General features: G+C 41.4%; 1 protein-coding gene and 1 long non-coding RNA gene across 4 annotated transcripts; both read right to left on the minus strand.

Moving 5' to 3' along the window:
* Positions 1–1,624: 1,624 nt before the first annotated feature.
* On the minus strand, positions 1,625–12,166 carry LOC126997096 (ras-related protein Rab-32B-like). 2 transcript variants are annotated; one of them, XM_050858153.1, is made up of 7 exons: positions 11,846–12,166; positions 8,908–9,037; positions 8,571–8,627; positions 8,240–8,300; positions 5,732–5,915; positions 5,510–5,636; positions 1,625–2,165 (listed from the first exon to the last, which is right to left on the minus strand). In XM_050858153.1, the coding sequence occupies exons 1-7, from the start codon at positions 11,928–11,930 to the stop codon at positions 2,162–2,164; spliced, it is 648 nt and encodes a 215-aa protein (XP_050714110.1). In that variant the 5' UTR covers positions 11,931–12,166; the 3' UTR covers positions 1,625–2,161. The 2 variants fall into 2 exon arrangements, with proteins under 2 accessions (XP_050714110.1, XP_050714111.1); XM_050858154.1 differs by lacking the exon at positions 11,846–12,166 and adding an exon at positions 11,552–11,710.
* Positions 12,167–13,539: 1,373 nt separating this feature from the next.
* On the minus strand, positions 13,540–26,375 carry LOC126997099 (uncharacterized). 2 transcript variants are annotated; one of them, XR_007751899.1, is made up of 5 exons: positions 26,227–26,375; positions 24,811–25,040; positions 23,184–23,264; positions 19,784–19,984; positions 13,540–17,184 (listed from the first exon to the last, which is right to left on the minus strand). It is a non-coding gene; the product is annotated as an uncharacterized LOC126997099 (long non-coding RNA). The 2 variants fall into 2 exon arrangements; XR_007751898.1 differs by having other exon boundaries at positions 26,156–26,304.

Here is a 26,375-nt window from a genome sequence, read left to right on the forward strand (position 1 = left end):
TACCCAAAAACAAATCTGGTCTTTATATCTGCTTGCATACTGATTAATTGCACTTCTTACCTTCATCAGAATTCAAGGTGTTTCCCTATTCCTTAATTTTCCTGCATCAGGCAATGTAAGGTATAAAAAGCTTGAGCCTTGCAGAGCATGAGGAATCTTCATCTGAATGAAGCATATACCACATCTTTCTCTGAAGGCCATTAATGGAAACATTCAAAAAGCTATAAGTATCACTTACAGATTTAAGGTGCCAAAATCTGGCATTAAGGTTCATAGTTTTCCCATATTGAGCTGGCAGGAGAAACACTGTCAGCTGTTGGCATAAAAAAAATTGATATTACCTCCATTCAAAATACTATTAAGTGACAAAAACCTTGTGGTTTAAATTTGTCTACCTCCTGGAATGTAAACTTTTAAGGCATTGGCTGGAAGTACCAAGTCCAGGGAAGGGAAATTCATGCCAGTTAGACAACTCACATCTTACTCTGAGCAGACTCAGTGTAAGTAAGACTCTTTACAATACAAACAAACCTAAGTTTACCCTTTGCAGGTAATGAAAACCCCCCACTATCCCTAAACACAATATCACAAGATCAGGAATGTATACTACACAGATGACAGCACTTTTCCTGTCATAGTCTTTGCTTACTGAAGGTAGTAAGCCCATTGGTGATTGATATCAATGCTCACACTACTCTTCTAAGAATTTTAAACAATCATTATCCAGTACAATCAATTCTTAGCACAGGAATGGGACCCAGCTCAGTTCTGGACAAGGTGACATCAACAGTGACCTAAGAAATGGTTGCAACTCTGTGTGAACAAGTTTGCTTTTTGAGAATAAAGCTTCTGGTCCATGCAGCTTCTTTCAAACTCACCCTCAACCTGTGAGTGGGGAATGGGGTGGAGACTGGAGATGAGACCCAAACATCAATTATTAACTATGACAATCAAAGACTGTCAGAAAGAAATGGGTAATTCAAATGCTCTTACAGTTTGGTAAAGACAAGGGAGTATATCTATAACTCATTATACCATTATACTGATGTCATACAACACTTGGAAACTTCAATGAAAGAACCACCTGCTCTCCCACTTCTGATATGAGGGTTAAAAATATACCTATAATGGAATGTAAATTGTATTGCTAGGTCTCACTGTGTATGAATTCCTTACTCTCACTGTTTTCTTTTTGTCTGTTTAACATAATTTAAATTCATGAATAATTAAAAAAGAAAATAGTCCTAGGTATGATTTTAGAGTTAACTTTGTGATATATCACAGAGAATGAAGAGATGGATCAACTAATGAGCAACTTGTCTCATCCATGGAGGGCTTACCCACAAACTAAATTGACAACAATGGATTTCACCAGGCACTACCTCCACAATTACTTATCGTCTAAGACCTTCGGTTGGTCTGAGACTCAAAGTTGCACAGTCATATTGCTGTGATAGTTATAATAAAACCATCACAATGAGTACACACCCAAATGGTTCACACAAACCATAGGTGCACTCCCCCAAAAAATCAATGAAAGACTGACAAACGTGTGTGGGTACAAGGCAGCACAAGGCAGCCAGGGGCTCCCACAACAACTAGACAATGGACGGACGAGGTCTCAGTCAGGCACTTCACAAATACAATCTTTATGCTGCTGGAAGAATAACAACTCAGCCAGAGAGCTGAAGTACAGGAACAGAACATATTCTACTTAAAACAAATACCTTATAAATAAAAATATATAACCTAAAGTAAGCATCATAATTATCATTAAAATTATAAGAATACTGCACTTTTGTAATAAAATATCTATAAAATCATATTATTGATGACTAGACAACACAAAGCAGCACATAAAATCTTAAATAAGATAAAAAAATACACCACTTTTACATCTTTCCAAATGAATGAAGTGAGAAAAGTAACAAAAATCTGTCCCAGCAGCTTCCATCTTTCTGTAGCTGAAGTACATACCATGTTGAATCAGCACTCACGGCCTCGTGGCAATGTTGCTTGGCTTGGCTTTGCCCGGCACAGTGCCTCTGCAAAGCTGCTCCCACAGCAAGGCTGGTCAGCTGGCACCCACAGCATCACACTGCCCAAGCAGTGAGGCACTAAATCAGCTGCTGCTTGTGACCAACATGTTTCGACTCTCCCCTCACCTGCCAAGTCAAGAAAACACATGAGTTAGATTAAAAAATTCTTCTCAGATATCAGAAAGTATAAAAGACAGCAACATTATCAATGACATTTATCTGAGGTAAGTACTACCCAAACACCTTTAATATTGAATGTAAAAAAATAAAATAAAAATATATATATATATCTCCGATGCCTTGTTCCCTCGTGGGAACTTCCCTCCAGGGGGTGGCCATGGCAGAAGTGTCTCCATCTCTCCCTGTTCTGGCGCTCCCTCTCAGCACATTCAATCCTGATACTTACAACTCTCTCGCTCCAATACTCACTCACCTTATTGATCCACTTCACAGGTGGTCTTCCCCTGACACCCTCTCCCTCAATCCTTCCCTCATACACTCTCTTCACGAATTCATTCTCCCCCATTCTCATCACATGTCCAAACCCACTCCACCACTCCACACTCCATTCCTTTCACTGTCGCACTCATATCAAGCTGCTCATACATGCTTTCATTACTTTCTCCATCCCATCCTGGTACACCACATGCACCTCTTACATAGCTCATTTCCAATGCACGTATTCTCGATTTCTGTGCTTCATTCCATGTCCACGTCTCTGATGCATATGACAGAGTTGGCAGGATAATACTATTCCTTATTCCCCTCTTTACCTCCATGCTCACACTTCCTTTCATAACTCTCTCCACTGCACCCCCGACCTGTCAGCCCTTCACTGCTCTTTCCCTCCCCTCACCTTCCATACTGCCATGCTAACATAAAACAGTCCCCAAATATTAAAACCCAGTCACTTCCATTCGCTCTTCCCCTAACCTTATCCTACATTTCGTTGTACCCTCTGCTCTAACTCTGTATGGCTTTGCAAAATCAATGACCTGTTCTCTTGCCCTCTCAAATATCATAACCTTACTCTTTCCAGCATTCACTCTCAGTTTTCTCCTCTTTCACACCCTGTCAAACTCATCCACTATCCTCTGCAGCATCCCCACATTCTCTGCCAACAACAGTATCATCTGCAAACAGGCCCGCAACCAATGACTCCTCCGTACCTCCCACTTTCAGCCATGGACCAAGCTCCCCCACTCCGGCTTTCATTTCTCTCATACAACCATCCATGTACACATTAAAAAGCCATGGTGACATCACACACCCCTGTCTCACACCCACACCAAAACTTTCACTCAACTCACCCTCACGCGTACAGAGGCACTCGCATCCTTATAGAAGGATCAGATTCCCTCCAGCAACACCCTCCCACACCATATATCCTTAGAACATCCCACAACCCCTTCCTGGCCTTCTCCAGGTCCATGAACACAGCAAACGGCTTCCTATCCTTCTCCATGAATATTTCAACTGACATTTTGAGTGCAAATATTTGGTCTACACATCCCCTCCCTTTCCTAAAACCCCCTTGTTCATCGCCTACAATTTTCTCAGTTATTTTTTTCATCCTTTCATTTAAAACCCTTTTATACACTTTTCCTGCCACACTGAGTAGACTTATTCCCCTGTAACTATTGCAATCACCTCTGCTCCCTTTCCCTTTGTACAGCGGCACAACAATAGCCTTTCTCCAATCCTCTGGCACCTCACCCTGTTCCCATGCTAGGTTACATATCCATAATATCCATTCCACAACTACACCTCCATACTTCAACATTTCTGCTGTTATGCCATCAGCTTCAGGGGCCTTTCCTACTTTTAACTTCTTCATTGCCTCCTCTATCTCACCTCTCTCCATCCTCCCCTGTGGATCTGTAGGGGCCGGTTTCATCAAAGGTCCCAAGTCCTCGGAAGTGTGCTCAAGGAGTCCAAAGCGTGCTTAGGACTCCTTGAGACCACTTTCAAGGACTTGGGACCTTTGATGAAACCGGCCCCTGGCCACCCTACATTGATCTTTATTCCTACACTAATCACTCCTGCTCTCCCTCCCACACTCTCATTCATCACAGTTTCAAAGTGCTGCTTCCATACCTCCCTTACCTCCTCATTCCCTCTCACAAGCACCCCATCTTTCCTCTTCATGCTACAAATGTCATTCTTTTCTCCCCCCATTTCTCTTTTAATGTCTTTCCAGAAAAGCTTTTTGTTCTCCTGGTATTTTGCTGAAATTTATCAACCAAAATCCTCATCCACTCTCTCTTTACTTTCCCTAACCAATCTCTTTACCAACATCTTACTCACCCTGTATTTTCTCTCCCATCTCCCTCTCACTTCCTCTGTCACATTTCTCTGTAACATTTTCTTGTAGTTCCTTCTTTTCTCTTCAACTGCCTCTTTTATCTCATCCATCCACCACGCACTCCCTTTCTTTCCTTTTCCACACGACCTATACCCAACTACTTCTCCATAAGAGTATGCCTCTCACGTGTGGGGGGGCTCCACTTACACAGCTCTCTTGGACAGAGTGGAGTCTCAGGCTCTTCATCTCATCAGCTCTCTTCCTCTTACTGATAGTCTTCTACCTCTTAAATTCCGCCGCCATGTTGCCTCTCTTTCTATCTTCTATCGTTATTTTCACGATGACTGCTCTTCTGAACTTGCTAACTGCATGCCTCCCCCCTTCCCGCTGCCACGCTGCACACGACTTTTTACTAAAGCTCATCCCTTTACTGTCCAAATCCCTTACGCACAAGTTAACCAGCATCTTCACTCTTTCATCCCTCACGCTGGTAAACTCTGGAACAATCTTCCTTCATCTGTATTTTCTCCTGCCTTCAACTTGAACTCTTTCAAGAGGAGGGTGTCAGGACACCTCTCCTCCCAAAATTGACCCCTCTTTCAGCCACCTCTTAGGATTCTTTTTAGCAGCAGCGAGTAGCAGGCGTTTTTTTTATTATTGTTTCCTTTTTTTGTGTGCCCTTGAGCTGTCTCCTTTGTTGGGGAAAAAAAAAAAAAAAAAAAAAAAAAAAAAAAAAGTGGTTTAGACGAGGATTAACCCTTTCTTTGCGCGTGGTGCGAGACGCACCTATCCCCTCAAGCACAGTCAGGCAGCCCAATGGGGGTTCTCTTTTAACCTCTGTATCTCAAAAACTATTCATAACAGCTAATAACCAAAAACACCATTGGAAAGAGGAGGCCCAGATCTATACCACCAAATTTAGTGGAGAACCCACTCAATTGGCAATCCTGTGTTGTGAGAAATATTGTTGGAACACTCACACGCGGGAGATTTGAGTGCGGCTGGAGCTCGCAGCGAGCATTTAGCACCACCAGCAAATACGCCTAATGCTCACTGCGAGTGTTTAGCAATGAAAGGGTTAATCCTCTTCCATTTCCTCTTAACCCTTTCCATACTGTGAGGCCGACGTCTGCGTCACCGTATTGAAAGGGTTAAGAAATAGTACCTGCAGCAGTAGGTAGGGGTCTTCTCTGGAGGATCCTCTGGAGCCAGTGTTCGTACTATAGGGGCTGGGCCAAGAGAGTTTGACCGGACCTCAAGGATTCGTCCCACCAGCCACTTCATGGCATCTCCTGAAGGTGAAATGAGTAAGGCATAAGTGAGGGTAAGTTGACAAGGAACTCTTTCCACATGGTATTATATCAAGATGCTTATGATGCTACATTACCAATATTGATGTCCTCCTTGGCTGAGGTGAGGAACCAGGCATCAATGTGGTGCTGCTTACAGAAATTTGAGATCACATCAGGATGGATGGTGATGGAATCAATGTCACACTTGTTTGCAAGCAGCAGGACAGGAAGAGGACGGCCATCACCCAAGGTCACCTTCTCCCTAATGTCACTCACCCACTGAAAAGGAAGCAAGGTCACAAATCACTCATTAATATAATTAATCCATATTCATTGGCATTTAATTTTCTCCCCAAAACACAATAATCAGCAACTAGGTCTGCCACCAAGGGCTGTTCTATGCTTCTCAGTTTCAGATTTGCCTCTTGATTCCCTACAAGGTCACATATCCCACCATGTTTATTCGCAGTCATCTGCCAAATCTTTTATTTTTTTGCCAAAAACACAATACTGTCTGCAAATGGGCCTGCCACCAAGGACTGCTCCATTCATCTTATTTTCAGCCTTGCCCCTAGATCCTACATTCTGGTTTTCATTTCTCATGCAACCATCCATGTAAATACTGAACAGCCAGGGGGACATTCATCTCACATCCACACTAAAACCAAAAGTCTCACTAACCTCCCCATTCATGCAAATAGAGGCACTCATATCTTTGTAAAAAGAACCTGATCCTTTCAAGGAAACATCCTATTACATCATATCTTCTCAGAATCTATAAACCTTTCCTCTCAATCCTGTCATCAGTATTCTACAGGTTTTACATCTTCCTACCCCTCTCCAGGATTAAAAAGATGATTGAAAATGCTCCAAGCCAGATCGTTAAGACCATTTAGCTCTCCTAGGGTTACAAGGGCCCTATCTCTCACTGAGAAGCTGCCATGAGTTAGGACTGAGCTTACAACCTCTTGGTCTCAAGGCGAGCACCAGTCCCACAGAGCTATCTAGCCTCCACCACTCTCTAGGAACTTTTTAACTATCATTTTCAATGCAAAGATCTATTCTACACATTTTATGACTTTCCTAACTCCCCTTGCTGACCACCTTCATTTTTATTTGCTTTCATCATCCTCTCATTGAAAAGCCTATTGTAAACCTTTCCTGGCAAACTGAGCAAGCTTATAACCTTTCACGTGTCCAAACCATCTCAGAATACCATGTTTCACACATTTAACCACTCTACATTTTTTTTTAGTGATGGTTGAGATTCTTGGATGACTTGAGTAAAGAAAAGGGCACAACTTCTAGGCTGGTGAAAATTCTTTAGGTCAGGGACAAGCAACCTTTTTGAAGCAAGGGCCAGAGAAGACTTTTGGTGGCAGGCCGTGGGCTGGAGTGAGAAACACGAACCCCAAAGTTAAAAAGTGAAAAGTGGAAAGTGAAAAACATACAGATCAGTGCTGCTTGCCATGACAGTGTTTCAGTGTCCAGCTTGATGGATGAGGCAGACAAAAGAATAATGTCATTGAGGTGGAGGTCCGAGAGTTGGGAGCGAAGTTGAGACTTTGTGTCCTTCATTTTGGAAAAGAGCAGTTCGCAACAGAAGATGCTTCCAAACATGGTCTATCTGCATTGAACATGCGCAATGTCTTTTGGGAAATTACTAGACGTGATGACAAGGTTGCAGACAATGGACAGTGGAGAAGAGGTACAGAACATTGCATTGAAATCATCGTTGCACTGTAGCTCCACCAACTGCATCTGGACATTGTCCACAAGGAAGTCAAAGGGGAAGTGAACTACTTGAAGTCTACAGCCAGTGGCCTGACTCCTGTGAAACGGAAGGCAAATTCCTCAAACAGAGAAGCAACGACACTAGCGTGTCCAGGTCTACATCGCCAGGAGCACAAGCAGCAAGGCAAGGAAACTCAACACCAGATGACAGAGCGCATTGATGTGTGTGTGCATGTCTGTCACAAGAATGTCTTTGCCCTGCAGCTTCACAACGAGGGCATTCAGATGCGGTGACGTCCATGAGTGGTGCCAGGTGAGCAGGCCATTGCGGGTCAGAGTGATGCGCGTGGAGAAGATTCTTCTGACGGAGGAAAGTGGCGATGTGCTTCAGGTCACATGCACAAGACAACATGGCTCCATGATGAGACTATTACAGCCTATCCTTCTTTGTTTAAATTAAGTAGGACAAACAAAAAGGAATGATTGTCTTTAAAAGGACAGAACGGGCAACTCTTGCGCACTGAAGCAAGAAACGAATGGTTGCCAAACAGTATTTGCCAGCAGATGCTGTTTGGCACGATTTTTTTTTTCTTTTTTTTTCTGGGGCTTTGTGGGTCAGATAGCAATGTTAATGTCTTGTAGGGTGGTGAGCCGGACTTTAGGCCTTCATGGGCCGGATATGGCCCAAGGGCCAGAGGTTGTCCACCCCTGCTTTACGTAATGGTCAAGATTTTTTAGCTAAAATGAGGATTCTTGAAAACTTATATCAGGTTTCTTTCAGTATGTAAGGGTTTTCCAAACACAGGCATGCTATACAATAATTAGCTTGGAATGCAATAAAAATTTCAGGTATCTCTTTCCTGTCTCACCTTCAACACAGCATCAAACGTCGGGGGTCTGGAGAGATCAAACACCACCACAGCTGCCACGCTGGAAAACACCAACATGGGGGAGCATTACATCAGTGAAGTGTTCACTGGAGCTACATACAGTCTTAAAACTTATGGCTTCTTATAATTAGCTTCCTTTTATCATAATGTATGAACACTTCAACTACAAGTATTTTCTATTCCACTCTACAGCTTTATATCTATATTTCATATATTTTTAATACAATAACCTAAATAAAGCTAATAAAGAACCTACAGGCAGATAACACTGTCCCTGTCTTTACAGAAGTGGTTTGGCATGTATACTTACGCATATTTGTAGTAAACTCTAGTCATGTGGCCAAATCTCTCGTGCCCAGCAATGTCCCTAGAATAAATGGCTATATTTAGTGAATAAATGGCTATATTTAGTATATATTATACAGCAGCTTGAGTGACATAACTTAAGTTCAAAATGTTGTTTACTATTATTCTAACACCCAGCTAATTGGTGGTGTAGAAACCACATAAAAATTTAAGATAAGTAAAATATTTAACCAAGAAATTGGAACGGAAGAAAACATCACCCTAGCAAAAAAAAATACAACTCTTCAATTCAATAAGATTTTGAGTGATAAAGAATACAAAGCAAAAAGAATGGCACCAACCAAAGCTGAACTGTAACTTTGGTCTTGGCATCCCAGTCCAGAGTCTTCACAGCAAAGTCTACCCCAATGGTAAGCTTGTAGTAAGGACTGAAGTGACCTTCTGTGTACCTCCTGATAACTGCCGTCTTCCCTGGAAACACAGGATAGTATATGCATGATGCTGTTCAGAGCTAAAGGCACCGCAACATTCTCAAACAATCTTACATCCTTGGTACATGTATATGTTGCCCTTGAACTGAGACTGTGCAAAGTTTCTAAGTGCTCTCTTGAGTTTGCCAACTGCATGCCTCTTCCCATACATGGCAAAATATATATATGTTGGTAAGGTAAAGGTAAAATTGGGACCATACGCTATTTGTTGTGCATGACCAAGGTTCTCATCTCTTTACCACTGGCCCTTGAACCTGTGGTGGTTGGGAACCTAGTACCCCAGGACACACAGCCTGTGCAACAACATGGTTATCACAGTTTACCTTCCCCAGACTTCCCAAGGTAATCATGTATCAACTAGTCTGAAAGGAAGGATGAACAGCTGGGTGGGCTGTGCACCTACTGCCTAGGATGGGTCAATGACCTGATATAGCCTGAATATACTATCAAAACTATATTTCAAGGTTTTTACTTTGTTTATAGATAATTCTGTTTTTTAACATCCAAAGTCAGCAACCTTCTGGTAATTAAGACTAAGCTGGGTTTTGGTATTATTTAGTCTGTCATCCTCAAGCAAGACAATTCTTACATGTTTCATAGCACAGATCTCATCATTCTAAATCTTGTTTCCCAAACCTATTTCATAAATTGACAGTAAAGGTGCGTCCACAACAGGAATCTTTGTATGACAACAATGTATCCCAGACATTTCCCAGGTGTTTCGGTAAGCCACTGGGATACATTTGAATACCCTTGGGAAATAATGTTTCCTGTCCACACCTCAGGGTTGTTCTCAGGATGTTGGTGTGCGGAGACTGCTGCAATGGCCTCTGTGTTTTACTTATTATTGCACTCACTGGAGAGCAAGAAGACAAGGAAACGCATATGGGTGCAGTAGTTTATAGAAAGTTGAGCATTGCAGAATGACGTACTTTTGGTGGAGCCGAGAGTTAATGGAGCAGGGTTTAATTAATTAATAATTTTCTTGGAAGGTCAACCACTGATTTTGAAGAACTATTACGAACGGTGGCTCCCAAAATACCACGAATCGATACCAGGCACAGAAAAGCCATTCCAGCTCCCATCAGCCTGCAGCTATAATCTGACAGGCAGAGATCCTTTTATGAGCATCATTAACACCTTCGAAATGTCAAAGCTGAGTTTCCATACGAACTTTCCTGGTGTGGGCAGTCCTGAGAAACAGTTAAGAAGTTTCTCATGTTTTCCATCCAGGATGGAAAACATGAGAAACTTTTGCACGTTCGTGCACTCGTATATGTGGGTGTGGGTGTGGGTGTGGGTGGGTGTCTATGGGTGTATATGTATATATGTACATATGTGTGTGTATATATATATATATATATATATATATATATATATATATATATATATATATATATATATATATATATATATATATATATATAGTCACACTCAAACATAATTAGCTAGATATTGATGTATGTGAATGAATGATAATTATAATCCCAATCCCTTTTCCCCGTGAGTGAGGTGTGGGTTATGTCTTTATCCCCGCACCCCTGAGGGAGGTCACTCCCAGCAGTCAGGGTGTGCCCCTCTCTCTCTCTCTCTCTCTCATCCATAAATATATAAATGAAATTTGACTGGAATATAAAAATAGTTTATACTTTACTATTAATACTATTGAAAATCACACACACACACACACACACAGATCGACGCTAAAGTGCACGTGCTCATATCAGGAGGGTACCTGCTGGCGATTAAGAGTCCAACACTTGATCAGCCCGTGGTGAATTTCACACATTCGTACATTCTCTCAATGTTTTTCAATTATTTCCTGAATGTATCCAAGTTGTTTCTCAACTGCTTCCCAAAAAACTTGGGAAACATCTGGGATACATTGTTGTCATACAAAGATTCCTGGTGTGGACGTGCCTTAACGAAGGTAAGGATATGTTTCTCTTTATTGCAGTTTAGAAACAGGCCATAGGTCATGTTAAGTTACATTTAGTATAGTTAGGTTAGGTCAGGTTAAGTTGACATAGTTAATTGTTTTCATAAACACATGTGATAGAACACTTTGCGTTGCCCCGTGTGTTATCACTTGGTCGAGGCAGAAGCAGACTCCGCCTTCCTCATTGCCCTGAGAGGCCTAATTTCAAGGTACTGTGAGGATGAAACTTTTATTTCTGGTGAGTTTTGAATTGTCTGCTATTAATATTAATTATTTGTCTTGTGGACCATTAGGTTTTGGAATGAGGAGGGAAACTAAAAAAAAAATAATAAAAAAATTTACAAGAAAAGCAAATGTCAGATTAATTTGAAACAAAAAACTATCATAAAAAGTTTTGTCTTTAAAGTTAGAGAATGGCCTCGGCTGAAAATTTACCGTGTTTTTTCCTCCAATCCAGTTGACCATTCCCTCAGGAACATCAATTTTTATTATTCATTATAAATGTTTGAATGATCATATTCAGTAACACAGTCCCCAAAATGTGTACATTTTTACCGTTAAGTATATAATCTATGATGGAGAATTCCTCCATCAGTCATCTTGTATAAATATGCCAGGCATCCAGATGGTTCCTTGAAGAAATAGTTATCTCCAGCCAGACAGGAGGCCACTGCACGCCACAAAGCTCACACGGTCACCAAAGAACCAGTTTCACCCACGTGAGCCCCGAAAAACACTTAGGAGTGCCTCAGCATCCCTTCCCTGCGAGAGGTGGTGGGCGGGCCCTGGCTGGAGTGTCTTCTCTGCCCTTTACACGCGCACAACGGAACATTAGCGGCGTCCACTCACCCACACCAAACTCTCCGATGACCAGCACCTTGAACTGCAGCTCCCTGGGCACCGTGCTGTGCTCCACGGGGGCCACAGCAGTCATCCTGATGGGGAGGAGTCGCGCTGCAGCCACAACACCTTCCTGGAAGTCCAGTCATGTGAGGAGCATTCGCCCGCGTCTCGACCCTCAACCAGACATGGAAAAAAATGCTTAATTTAGCAGATGCGAGAACAATACTTGACAGTTCACAAAATTATAAGAGAAACAGTCAGAGTTTGATACGTTTTTGCTATATGACAGTGAAAGCTGGGTGTATTGAGGGAAACGTCAAGGCCGAAGTTCTGGCCAGCATGAGGAGGCGAGACATCTTTGTTTACCGTGGTCACCTGCGCCTGGGGGGGGGGACGAGCAGGAGGGGGTGAGGCTGAGAGGTGTGCAAAAATAGATAGCCTCGAAGCAGCCTCTGAGGAAGATAAGAGAAAAAAATACACTATCCCGTGAGACTCTTAATACTTTCCCATAAAGATAAATAGTACGTAGCCTACTTAAGCCAGCTGGGATATGATGATGGAGAGTAGCAGAGACATATATAATATAGCTAGCGATCACTGAGACATGGATAGACACTGCCAATAGAAATTTTAGATCGGAATTTGAAATAAAGGGTTATCAGATGTTTCACAAAGACAGAAATTTAAGGGGAAGAATTATACAGAATTACATACATAAATTAACCAGACCACACAGGCCCTAAGGCCCAAACTAGGTGGTCTATCCTAAACCTAAGTGACAGTTGTGATGCGGCCACCATGGCGTTGAAACTGACCAAGTGAATATTTAGATGGAGGAGATAGCGGTCAAGATTATTCTTAAACGATGCAATCGAGTTACACTGCACCACTGATGGTGGTAATCTGTTCGAACGACAGCGCTAGTGAAGAAGAATTTTGTGCAATCTGAATGAACTTGTCTCCATTTGAGTTTAGCGCCATTATTTCTCGTTCGCGTCGAATCATCCATCACAAACAGCTTGGTCGGATCCACGTTGGTAAAACCGTTAAGAATTTTAAAGCACTCGATCAGTTTTCCTCTGAGGTGGCGTTTTTCAAGAGAAAACAGGTTTAGATGTGACAGCCTTTCCTCGAAGGGTTTGTTTCGTACGTAATGAAGGTAATCATCTTGGTTGCTCTACGCTGAACATCTTCTAATTTAGAAATGTCTTTCGCATGGTGGGGAGACCAGAACTGCACGGCATACTCCAAATGAGGTCTGACGAAACTATTATACAAAGGTAGTATAACATCTTTATTCTTGAATGAATTTTTTTTCTTAATCAAACCCATCATCCTATTTGCTTTTTTAACGGGCTCGTTGCACTGCTGGGAAAACTTGAGGTTAGAAGAAGGGAGATGAAGTTGCGCTATATGTTAAAGACTCACTTAAATGTTCAGTTAACAATTCAGTCAAAACTAACATGGATTCAGAATCAGTTTGGGTGGACGTTTACAAAGGAAAAAATAAAACCTACCTCTAGGAGTCTAGGGGTTCTGTTTAGCACCTTAAAGGCAGGACTCGAGTATACTACTACAAGAGATTGGCAGGGCGAGTAGGAGTAAAAATGTCTGCGTAATGGGGGACTTTAATTATAGGAATATAGACTGGGAAGACCTAGTGGGTGACCTGGAAGCCGAGGATTTTCTTGAAGTTATACAACCTTGGACAGGTAACGCGGTAGCGTATCGACAACCTACTCACTCGAGTTGCCATATTTGAGTTGGTGACTCCACGATGTTAGGTTTTGCCCATTGTTCAAATTTCTTTTTTTTTCTCAATTTCCAAATTTCATCATGTCGCGCCGTTGCCTGACGGAGGAAGAGATCCAGGAGCATTTATTGGATGAGGGGGATTCTGGAAGTGATATTGATGAACCATTAAAGTTCACCATTGAGGTGGATGTGCGGCATGTGCAAGAAGCCCACCTGCCCGGCCCATCTCGTGAGCATGTGCCAGACATGCCACACAGCCTGGTAAGAGCCAAACGCTTTATTTTCGTATTTATTATGGCTGTAGCTATAATCATGCACACTTTCAATAATATCCCTTGCCTATTAGATGATTTACAGCCTTTTATTTATTACTTTTCCCCCAAAAATGGCACTCATGGATGTACTGGATAAAAATAATTTTTCACTCATTTAAAATTATTCAAAATGGGTTTAGGGGTGGTTTTCCATTGGGATGATGGTTGTAGAAGATCCATACCAAATTTCACTTAGGCTCACAAATATTTAGTACTCCTAAGACAATTTTGAATTTACTTGTTTTTTTTTTACTAACAAAATTTCCCCCTTTTTCTTTTGCTTCCAGATTCGTTGCTATTGGGCCTAGGGGACTCAATCACAGCTCTAAAGGTAGCTCAGCATGTACTTTACTTGCCACAACACTCCATATTTTCCAATCTTTTGTGTTTAACCTACACATGGTGATTAAATGGAAACATCTCTTTTTTCATGTTTTTTTTTTCAATGGTCATTAAAACAGGTAAACTTTAAACGAGTTTCATTTATTACCTTTTCATACAGTAGTAGATGGATGTAAGAGTATTCACACCAAAAATGGTAACATTTTACCCAATAGCTGCTGAGCTATGAAGCTTGAAAGTCGTGGTAGCACATATGCAACCACGTTACCTGATGCGTGACAAAAAATTTCACGTTACCTATCCAGGGTTAAGCAGGGTTACTGAGCCTATACCTACCAGAGGAGATGACATAATAGACTTAGTCCTAACTAATAATGGAAACTTGCTATGTACGTGAGTTGGAGGTGGGCGGAGAGTTAGGAAATGGTGACCACAGAACGGTTCGTTTTAGCCAAGGAGGGTACCCTGTAGAATACTGTAACCAATGCCTCCAGCCTTGCCAGTGATTTCTCTCTCATGCAAATGAAACTTTAGGGAGGAATCCACCCTGACCCCAAGATCCTTGTAGTTATCTACATCTTGTATGGGTTGGTTTCCAATAAAATACGGTAAAGGAGCAGGAGCATAAAGGAAATTCCTACAAAAGTTCATTCTGACACATTTGCCAGCAAGGGGCCAATTACAGACCCTTGGGGAACACCACTGCTTACATCCGCTCTATAACTCTTACTTTCATGGACAACTACTTGCATCTTTCTCCCACTCAAATAGTCTTTCAGCCATCCCAGCAAACACCCCCCAATCCCAATACTAGACAGCATTGTAAGTAATAATTTATGATTAACAACATCAAAAGCTTTCTTGAAATCAAAAAATATCACATCCACTGACATACCACTATCATAGAAATGAGTCACATAGTCATAAGTAAACAACAGTTGCTCAAAAACTGATCTACCCAATCTAAAACCATACTGATGCTGTGAAAGTAAGTTATTATCTTCCAAATAAGAAGTAAGTTGAGACACAATTATTCTTTCAAAAGATTTACAGCACACTGATGTCAAACTGATTGGTCTGTGGTTGAGGGGATCAGAATGGATTCCACCTTTGAACAGTGGCATAACATTAGCATCTTTCCAGTCAGATGGGACTTGCATTGATAAAAGAGATTTCCTGAACAACAAGAGCAAAGGATAACTAATGGAGGGGGCACATCTCTTTAAAACTACTGAAGGTATACCATCAGGGCCACAACAAGCAGAAGATTTCAGCTTAGAAAGGATAATCTCAATTTTAAAAATATCAAAACTAAATATATTACATATAAATGAATTGTCACAATGCTGGACAGGATAAGGATTCAATAAGTCAGCAGAAGAAAATACACCAGAGAATGCATCAACAAAAAGATCTGCCATGTCAGTTGTGTCAGCGCACCAGCCATTATCTCCATACAGCGGTCCAATAGTAGGACGCTGAACCTTCTTGCTACGAAAATAGGAGTGAAAACGTTTAACATCAGGATTTCCGGGAGAAACTAAAGATCTTTCATATTTAATTACAGATTGATGGACAGCATCTTTATATTGAAGAGATATTGTCTTAAAAGAATGCCACAACCTCAAGGCTATTGGGGAAGATCTGCCAAACTTTATCCGAGCATCCTCCAACCATACTTGTCGTTTATGCCGTTTCTCTGGAATACGTACACTGCATTTTGACCTCTACTATGGCACCCAAGTGTACTTCCATCTCCTCACAGGAGGTGGAAGGATGGGGTGAGGAGGGAGAAGTGAGAGCAGGGTGAAGATTCGGCAGACAACGACGACGACCAGTGACGCATCAACAATGTGATGGTGAGTGTGAGGACGTGTTTTTGTTGTGTCAGTGACTTACAAATGTAATGTAGCAATTCTTTCTTTAGAAAACTTTAACTTAAAGGAGTTATCTTTGTCAACAATAGCATGGGTAGTCAAAGGAAGAGGAAGGAGGCAAGTGAGGCGGAGTGGCGGAGGTGAAGGGAGCGGCTAGTGATGGGAGCGCGGGGTAAATGTAAGAAGTATGACAGAGAGAGACCGAAGATGATGCAGGTGTTTCTGAGTGAGATGGAACGTGAGGTGATTGGGAGGACTGGAAGGGAGAGGATGGTGCTGCTGTTGGGGTTTACAGAGGAAGGTGTAAAACCGCCCCCACTTCTTGACAGTCCGTTTATAGACTTGATGTTTCACAAGAGTTCTAAAGAAAAAGCTCAGAAGTGCAAAAAGTGGAATGGAAGAAAATGCTGGGTATAATATGGAGTAAATGGAAGTGAGCATCAAGGATTAGGAAACAGAAACAGGATAAAACTATTCTGATGACTGTTCAAAATAAAGAAGATTTGGGAAGTCATATTATGCATAGATCTGGCAGGCAGAGAATCCAGTGGATATTTAAGTTAAAAAATTGCCAGATCATTACAGAGTACACAAACATCAGAGAAAGATGATGGAGAATATTGGGTAAAGCCTTGCAGAGCTATTAATGGCTGCTGTTGCTGATTAGGATTATGACATGACAGTCCATCAATATCAGACAGAGGGGTTTGAGAATAATGAGAAAGGCCTTTTACCTACAGCTAATAACAGTTAATGATGATGACATGAAAAATTACACTAACATCTTACAAAGTAGGTGGAGAATGTTGGGAAAGTTCTTTGTCTTGCAGAGCTAATAATATGATGATGATGATTTTCTTCTATGACCTAAGAAGTTGTAAACTTTCTTAATCACTTTTTTTCTTTTCAAAGGAAGCTTCTTGGTCCTACATGTGGTCCCTGGAAGAGGCTCTCTTCTCTGTTACATACTCAGCAACTTCTTCAGTGTTGAAGTAACAAACGTCCTCTTCTTTGATATCTATTTCTTCTTTGACGTAGACTCTATGACTCTCACTGCCTGCAACAATTGGCTATGGTAAGGGTCACTGTCATTTTGCTTATCTTAAACTTTACTTCCCTTAACCCAGCAGTCGGCAACCTGCAGCTCCTACCACCTACTTGAAAACAGCTAAATTATCAGAAAAATGAGAGCATATCCTCTGGGCATTGAGCACCTCTCCAAAGAAACTCAGGAGCAGAAGTCACATTAGAGTTTAAACCCACCAAGGTGACCAGATATATTTAGTAAAGTTAGCATGTTGTTTATAAGTACAGTATAATATATTTGTTGTCATGGTAATAAACAATAAAGGATTGACAACAGGTTGCTGACATTGAATCCGCATACTGGAGGAACTGGTGTGAGTGATGGAAGAGTGGGTATGTGGGAGGGTGTGCCTGGGGGGGTTGTATGGACAGGGATGGATGAGAAGTATAGAGGCAGGAGTAAGGAAGGATGTGCTATTGTGATGTCTGAAAGTGTGAAATGGTGTGACTGATTATAGTTGGATGGGATCAAGAATTGTTTGGGTGAAAAGTAGGTTTAGTAAACTATGCATGGGTATGTATTTATGCACCAGTAAATGTGAAAAGTTAAAAAGGACTGAGGGAAAGGGAAGCTTTTTGGGAGGAAGTGAATGCATATTTGAAGAGTTTTGAGAAAGAAAGGAAACTTATTTGATGGGAGATGTGAATGCTAAAGTGGGTGATGGATGTCGTGGGAAACTGGGGGATACAGGTAACTCTCAATTTACGTGAGTATTGTGTCCTATAAGAGGTCGCGTAAATCAAAAACAATGTAAATCAAACAAGAGGTAGGTTTCTATCGAAAAATAAATATTCATTCAGTAAAGAGAGAGAGAGAGAGAGAGAATATCCATATCACCAAGATATCCACTCAGGCACTCAGTCTCAGCCTCACTCGTGTGAGGAAGAAATGAGGGACACCATGAGCGACTGGCTAGTATTGGTACCAGTACCGAGCAGTCTGGTACCGGTACCGTACCGTATAGCTGTTACCATTAGTACTGGTACCGGTACCTGCCCACCCCTATTGTTGAGTAGCGCGGCAGCGTGGGTACTGTATTGTTGTTCAAGTGGCGCGCGGGAAGAACTGTGCTCAGCTGTGTGTCCGCGGCGCCATGTGAGTCCAGTTGCGTGAGACATCTGGTGGCAACTCCATAAAATATTGCGTATAAGTGAAAAAAAGTGTAAATTAAACATTTATTTGGATTTTGGACACCGCATTATTTAAAAAACGTGTAAACCAAATTCGCATAAATCGAGAGTTACCTGTACCTAGAAAGAATGAAAATGGAGAGTGCCTGGTGGATGTCTATGCTGAAAGGGGGCTGTTCCTAGCGAACACGTTCTTTCAGCACAAGAATATCCACCGATACACATGGAGGAGGGAGGAAGATTATGAGCAGAAAGGATTGATTGATTATGTGGCAGTAGATGGAAGACTTAGAAAGGATATTTGTGATGCGAAGGAAGTAAGAGGAATGTTCAATGGCTCTGACCATCTTGCAGTGCTGGCAAAATTGAGGCTGAAGGAAAAGTGGGTATTTGAAAAGAAAGGTCAAGTAAAAAAGGAAATATTGAAGATAGAGAAGTTACAGGAAAAGGAAATAAAAGATGAATATAAATGTGAAATAACAGAGGCCTTAAGTGAAAAATGGGAGTGTAAAAAATAGTACAATATTGAAAAAAAATTTCCTTCTGCCGTGGCCATCCCCTGGTGGGAGATCCTAGGAGCAGGCATCAATGAGATGATGATGATAAAGGAGTGGCTTCATAAATATAGGTAATAGTTTGATTTATGACAGGTGCAGTTATTATTACTATTATTATAGAGTATTTGCTTCTCTTGAACATGGGTATTTATCTAACTCCCAAAAAGTTGAGGTTAATTTTTCCCATAGTCAGTAGGTCAGGTTTGGTTAGGTCAGTGTGGGTTTGGTTAGGTTAGTGTAGGTTTGGTTAGGTTAGTGTAGGTTTGGCTTACCTCAATAGGTTAGAAATGTTGAAGTTTGGAGGAGATGTAGTCGTTAAATGGATGGTCAAGATATGTGAAGTAGCATGGAAGGGGGGGGGGTGCCAGCAGACTGGACGAAAGCCATCATTGTCCCAGTTTACAAGGGGAAGGGCAGGAGGGGAATGTGGGAGCTATAGAGGCATAAGTCTCCTGAGTATACCTGGAAAGGTATATGGAAAAGTCATAACAGAGAGGCTGCAAAGACTTACAGAAGTGAAAATCAGTGAAGAACAAGGAGGCTTCAGGAAGGGAAGGGGATGTGTGGATCAGATATTTGCCTTCAGGATGGTAGTAGAAAAAATAATAGCAAAAGGAAAAAAATTATACGCTGCCTTCATGGATTTGGAAAAAGCTTATGACAGAGTCGATTGGATTGCATTGTGGGATGTTTTAAAGATTTATGGTGTGGGAGGAAAACTGCTTAGTGCAATTAAGTCTTTCTATGAGGATGCATCTGCATATAATTAATAACAAGTTATCAGGAGCTAAAATGTGTAAGCCAACTGGCCTTATAACCATATGTATCCTAAAGTATGGTGCTGGACAATTGGGAAAACAATGAAAGCCCTTATTAAGGTACCTTTGAGTTGAAGCTCCTCCTGCAAGGAAGAGGACTGCCATGAGACAGGCTCAAGTTTTATGGAGAGGGGGTCGTGCTCCTGAAAGGGATGTATTTTCTCTGCCTCCTCTGTGTATGTCTGCTCCTCCTTCACCTCCACAACTTCTATGTCCTTGATGGGCGAGTCAGCAAGGGGAATCTTCACGACTTTCCGTGGATGGTCTGTGAAAGTAAAATTTTTTTCATAATGGGTGAGAAATTTTTAAGGTGACATTATGAATGAAAAGCAATACTTGTTGTTTCCATCATGCTACTTGCTATTCTGACTGCTTACTGCATAGCTCCTCCTCCTTCTCCCATGGCCTCACAGCATAAGACTTCTACTCATGGCTATCTACATGCTGCTCAACTTACTACTGAACTGTCTTCACTCACACTCAGTGGCATACCCAGAAAATGAAAAGGGGGGGAGGGCCAATCTCTCTCTCTCTGTATATATAGATATATATATATATATATATATATATATATATATATATATATATATATATATATATATATATATATATATATATATATATATATATATATATATATATATATATATATATATATATATATATATATATATATATATATATATATATATATATATATATATATATATATATATATATATATATATATATATATATATATATATATATATATATATATATATATATATATATATATTTTATACCCTATGAGAGATGTGATTGGTCAGATATTTAAATAAATAATAAGGACTAGAGGGGCTGTGAGTCTGATAACTCAATTTTCAGTTATTTATTTTATATTTTTTTTATTGCCAAGAATTTACGGGACTTTTTGGAAGTCCAGACCTTTCAAGAACCCCACACACATCCACAACATAAACAAAGCACTTGGCCTGTATCAACATGGCGTCGTCTGCTAAAGTAAGGGCTGTCGTGGCTTGTGCTGCCCTTACCCAAGTTATGGACTTGTTGCTGCAGTTAAATGGAAGGAAGAAGCTGTTGTGGGTGTGGCATGCCTGTGGTTCCTCCATGCCAGTTCTCATTATCACCACTGCGCATGCGTGGCCAACCCACCCATCTTGACTCAACCACATAAACGCATGGATTGAATAACAACACACACACACACACACACACACACCAGACTCATTAGGAACCATTGCAGATGTTTTTGACAAGCAGAAACGACTTCACCATTTCTTGATTGTGTAAGAACGTATTTGGTGAGTGGCTCACATGAACCAAACTTAGCTCTTGGCAAGAAGAGAGCAGTCGTCTTTAACACTGCTCTCTTCTTGCCATTGGGTATGTTTGGTTTGTATGAACCACTCACCAAATAAGTTCTAACCCACTGTAGGATATGGTGAAGCCATTTTTGTTTGTGAGAAACATCTGCCATGGTTCATGAGGAGTCAGGTTTGTGCGTGTGTGTGTGTGTATTTACCTAGTTGTATTTATCTAGTTGTGACATACGGGAAAAGAGCTACGCTCGCGCAGTCCCGTCTCCATATCCGATCTTGTCCAACTTTTCCTTCAAATCATGAATGTCTCTTGCACAAACCACCTCCTCCTCCAGCCTATTTCATAGCTCAATGCTTCTGTTTGGGAAGCTAAACTTTTTCACATCTCGCCTACACGTGATCATCCTCAACTTCTTTCCATGTCCTCTTGTTTCTCTCTCGTTCCACACACACAGGTCCTCTCTGTCCAAATGCTCCACTCCGCTCGCCACCCTGTACACCGCTATCAGGTCTCTTCTTTCTCTTCTCTCCAGGGTTGTGAGCCCCATACTATTGAGTCTCTCCTCACAAGTCCAATCTCTAAGTTCTGGTACCATCTTAGTTGCCACTCTCTGCACTCTTTCCAGCTTTCTTATGTTCTTCTTTTTGTGAGGAGACCAGACCACAGCTGCATACTCCAACCTTGGCCCCATCATTGTAACTATTATTTTCTTCGTCATCTCATCCAAATACGAAAATGCCGTCCTTATGTTCCTCAACAAATTCATAGTTTGTCCCGTTATCCCGTTGATGTGTTTGTCCAGTGACATGTTCTCTGAGATAGTCACTACTAAATCTTTTTCTTCCATTCCTCTGCATATTATCTCACTTCCCATCTTATAATCATATTCACATTTTCTTCCACTCCTACCAAACTATTATTTTACATTTCCCAAGGTTGAACTCCATCTGCCATGTACCACTCCACTTCCAAATTTTATCCAGGTCCCTCTGCAATGCCTCACAGTCCTTCACATCATTCACTTGTCTCAATAGCTTTGCATCATCTGCAAAAAAACTCACATAGCTGGGGAGGTGGTGGCTGAGTCGTCAGAGTAACGGCCCGTGTTCAGGAGGACGTGAGTTCAATCCCCGCCCGGTGTCACCAAGCTGGGATTTTTCAGCCGCCGCTGAGTGGCTTAAAACTACCCACATGCTGCCCAGAAGACCACCTATCAACTCGGACTCTAGATTCTAGGATCAAAGATGAGCTCTGGGAGGGCAGCATGAGCCAATGCAAGATGGCGCCACTATAAAGCACTCGCCTGCGCCAGAACGGGCTGGGGCGACCATCAGGACCCACCGGAAAGAAGCCTTGGACCGATCATCAGGATCCACCGGGAAGAAGCCTACCGGCGCAATAGGCCGCAATGTAAAAAAAAAAAAACAAAAAAAAAAAAAAAATCCGTCCACCATATCATGTGTGTGTGTGTGTATGTATTTACCTATTTGTAGTCTACAGGGCCTGAGTTAAGCTCTAATAGTCCCATCTCCAAATCTACTTTCATCCAGTCTTTCCTTCATTTGATGAACACTGCTCGCCTCCACCACTTCTTCCCGCAAGCTGTTCCATGTGTTAATACTTCTATGTGGAAAACTTTACTTCTTCAAGTCACTCAAACAGGTTCCTTTATTAAGTTTCTTTCCATGTCCTCTCAGCCCTGGCATTCTCACAGTAGAGAAAAGATCATCTCTATCCACCTCATCAAACTTATTTACCAACTTATACACTGTGATCAGATCGCCTCTCTCCCTTCTTTGTTCCAGTGTCATCAAGTCCATCTCCTTCAATCTGTCTTCATACGTCACATGCGAGAGTTCTGGGACCATTTTAGTTGCAATTCTCTGTATTCTTTCCGACTTTGATATCCTTCTTTTTCTGAGGCGACCATACAACTGCAGCATATTCAAGTTTTGGTCTTATCAGTGTTGTTATTATTTTCTTCATAATTTCTTTGTCTATATAATGGAGTGATACCCTTATATTTTGCATCATCCTGTAGGTTTCTCCAAACAACTTATTTATATAAATGTGTGTGTGTGTATGCAACACTATACTTTACACAGCATACTCATTCAAGAAGGCTTAATAATATTCCTTACCAGTGCCATCAAGCACAGGACTCTTCATAATCCAATGTCGGTGCCTAGCAGCTAATCTTCTGGTTCGAGCTTTGCTGCCATCTGAAAATGAGAAAGACTGATGTAGTGATGTGCTACCACACCTAACAGTAATAGTTACACTTCAATTTAATTTGGCATGTTTTTAACACTCAGATTTTTAACCTGTGCACTGTTTATTACATATATATATATATATATATATATATATATATATATATATATATATATATATATATATATATATATATATATATATATATATATATATATATGTCATCCGGTATTTAAGTATTTGCTTCGGACTTTGCGCGATCTTGAAACCCATGACAGCGGGACTATAACCCTATGGGAAAATATGCATTTGGGAAGTCACCTCTGACACGTCATATAAAACATGTTTTTCGTTCTTTTAATGACTGAAATGAGACAAGACCTTGTTAGACAACAACACAGAAGACCCAAAAGTAGCCCAATTTGCGATAAGTAGCCCAATCTGGCAACACTGCAGTGTGGCGGCGTGAATTTTTTTTTTAGGATAATGTTGCTATGAGAAAATCTCGACCAATAGCAGTCGTCCCTGAGTGAGCTGCTGGCCAATAGGAAAGCTTGTCACAGTCTAACCGTGGCGTCACTCAGGAGCAACCTAACGTCCATTGCCCGCCTCCTCCTCTCTCCCTTCCCCCTCCTCTCTGCCTCCCTCCTCCCTCCTCTCTGCCTTCCTCCTCTCTCCCTTCCCCTCCTCTCTGCCTCCTCCTCCTCTCTGCCTTCCTATTTAGCGTCAATGCATCCGCGTATCACGAAACTGGGGCAGCGTATAAGCGGGGGTCTGAATTAGTTGACCGCGAATACGCGAAACCGCGATGGGTGAGACCGCGAACGGCGGGGGGTGACTGTACATACATACATACATACATATACACGTACCTCTTATGGAATTTTTAGTACGTATACATTCAATTTCCTTTTTGAGCCATTTTATGGCCTTTAATTTTGTTCGTATTGATAATATTTGTCACTCAACATACTACGTATAATATCAAAGCAATAAAATGAAATGAATTTTTTTCTCATTTTATGGGGCAAATAAAAGATATACGAAAAAAATTCAATCTACCATGACCCCTTTCTCTGACAAAGGACATCACTGTATACGGGTTAAAGAATGCAGGAAATCTGCATGTTTTTTGTTAATATTTTTAGAATTTTAATAGGTCTTCTTGGTGAGTAGCAAAACCTCTCCTTTCAAATGAAGAAGCAACTAGCACGTGAAATCACGGAGGTGCAAACACCCACAGGTGACGAACCGGAAAGTGACAAAACCTCTGCAACCCTATTTCAACCCCACATAACTCAAAACTATACATTTGCGACGCATTTCATGTTTACCACTGCATTCCCCACAGTGTCAATGGCCCCCTAGCCAATTTTGGTTGCGAGGGGTGAGTATGGGCAAACACTAGAATAAAACCCCAATGATATTTGATAATTCTGAGAGCATCAGAATTCCTAATAAAGGTGGAAAACTTGTACTTTGATCATTATCTACAGGCTGAAACTGACAAACAGGATATCAACATCACACACACGGGCTCATACTACATAGTACCTGCTTTAAGTTTTGAGTTGGGAAGTTGTAGAGATGGTACTGCCTGAGGGTGAAGGAGCCTGCATTTTATTGGTGATGATCTCAATTTCTCTTTTTTGAAACGATACGCCTGATTGTAATCACTTTCTTGGAAATGTTTGGAGCACATGCGCGCAGACTTCACCTTCACTTCATCTTTTCGTTTGCAGGCCAAAATCCACTTTTTCAAGGTGTGTTCGTCTCTAGGAAACCTAAAGAACGGTAATTATTGAGAATCACTACGCGCCTCCAAAATACGATATTACGCTTCCATATTATACTTAAGGGACGGAATACATGTCCCTTAACCATAATATGAAGGCGGAAAAACTTAAAAGTAAAGAAAAAGTGGTAAAGGTAGTGAAAAGGCATATGCATACATTTGTTTTGGTGACGGAGGCGGCCATTGGGAGTTGAGCAGTGTTGCCAACGATCCAACACTTGGTTAGTGATTAGCCCACGCATGTGAGACCAGGTCCACTACACGTGGTTATCATTATTTTTTTTTTAGAACACGCACCTTTACCCAAAGGGTTTTGTGAAGGTTTGGGCCGGGTATAATATTAGGTAAAGGTGCGTGTTCTAACTGGATCATTGGCAACATTGTTCACCTCCCAATAGTGCCGCCGCCACCACCAACACAAATGTATGTGTATGCCTTTTCACGGTAATTGTGGAGATTCACTATGCGCCTCCAAAGTATGATATTAGGCCTCCATATTATACTTAAGGGACGAAATACATGTCCCTTAACCATAATATGAAGGCGGAAAAAAATTAAAAGTAAAGAAAAAGTGGTAAAGGTAGTGAAAAGGCATATTATACTTACACGCGCTGTTTTGGTGACAGCGGCGGTGTCAGTGTTGCCAACAATCTGGTGAGTGATGGTACATTTAGTTTGTGATTAGCCCACGCATGTGAGACCAGGTCCACCACGCGTGGTTATTTCTTTTTTTTATAACACGCACCTTTACCTAATACTATACCCGGCCCAAACCTTCTCAAAGCCCTTTGGGTAAAGGTGCGTGTTCTAAAATAAATAAATAAAATAACCACGCGTGGTGGACCTGGTCTCACATGCGTGGGCTAATCGCAAACTAAATGTACCATCGCTAACCAGATTGTTGGCAACACTGCCACCGCCGCTGTCACCAAAACAGCGCGTGTAAGTATAATATGACTTTTCACTACCTTTACCACTTTTTCTTTACTTTTAATTTTTTTCCGCCTTCATATTATGGTTAAGGGACATGTATTTCGTCCCTTAAGTATAATATGGAGGCGTAATATCGTATTTTGGAGGCGCGTAGTGATTCTCAATAATTACCTAAAGAACTTAACACCATGACGACTTTTTGGAGTTGAGCCACTGTAACACCCATACACAGCACAAATCACCATTTTCACTGAGCACGCTGCGGTGAGAACAAAGTTGTTGTTGTTGTGATCTAGTCGCTCACATGGTGTCGTCCTGTGAGGGCTTCACAGGCGCGTCAGCTGCCCCGTCTTCCTGAGGAAGGGGCAGGTGAGGCGTGTGACAGATTCCT

The sequence above is a fragment of the Eriocheir sinensis genome, chromosome 11, assembly GCF_024679095.1.
Source record: "Eriocheir sinensis breed Jianghai 21 chromosome 11, ASM2467909v1, whole genome shotgun sequence".
Taxonomy (NCBI): domain Eukaryota; kingdom Metazoa; phylum Arthropoda; class Malacostraca; order Decapoda; family Varunidae; genus Eriocheir; species Eriocheir sinensis.

Bases quoted from the DNA above. Each gene is read 5' to 3' on its own strand.
- LOC126997096 (XM_050858153.1), bottom strand. From the start codon at position 11,930: ATGACTGCTGTGGCCCCCGTGGAGCACAGCACGGTGCCCAGGGAGCTG. The intron at 9,038-11,845 runs GTGAGTGGACGC...CTGTGTTTCCAG, and splicing joins CATCGGAGAGTTTGGTGTGG to GGAAGACGGCAGTTATCAGG. The intron at 8,628-8,907 runs GTTGGTGCCATT...CATTTATTCTAG, and splicing joins AAAGTTACAGTTCAGCTTTG to GGACATTGCTGGGCACGAGA.